The 350-nt window shown below is 66.0% G+C and overlaps 1 protein-coding gene across 1 annotated transcript in view; it reads left to right on the top strand.

Moving 5' to 3' along the window:
* Positions 1-350, top strand: part of NDUFA4L2 (NDUFA4, mitochondrial complex associated like 2) — a 16,596-nt gene that overhangs the window by 14,815 nt on the left and 1,431 nt on the right. Inside the window, exon 3 of the mRNA XM_025192704.1 lies at positions 143-203. Within this exon, the coding sequence (XP_025048489.1) occupies positions 143-203 (61 nt within the window). The remainder of the gene's footprint in view (positions 1-142; positions 204-350) is intronic.

Consider the following 350-nt stretch of genomic DNA (forward strand, 5'->3'; position numbering starts at 1 on the left):
CTTGGCAACAGGGGATGCAGGCGGTCGCTATGGTGATGGGCCCAGGCTGAGCTTTTGCCTGGACCGGGACTCGGGGTGCGGGGGTGTGCAGGGGTGTCCCCCTCCCCAGCTCTGATGCCACCCCCCCATTGCTTCCCGGCAGCTGGGACCGGAAGAACAACCCCGAGCCCTGGAATAAGCTGGGTCCCACTGACCAGTACAAAGTAAGGGGGGGGTCAAGCTGTGGGGGGGCTTTATCCCCCCCGCCCCCAGACACCAGCACTGATTAGGGCCCAAAACAGGGCCCTGCCTGTCTGTTGCGGGGAGGGGGCTTTACCACCAAGGCACTGGCTGGGGTGGAGACCCCCCCC

The sequence above is a fragment of the Alligator sinensis genome, unplaced genomic scaffold (assembly GCF_000455745.1).
Source record: "Alligator sinensis unplaced genomic scaffold, ASM45574v1 scaffold265_1, whole genome shotgun sequence".
Classification (NCBI taxonomy): Eukaryota; Metazoa; Chordata; order Crocodylia; family Alligatoridae; genus Alligator; species Alligator sinensis.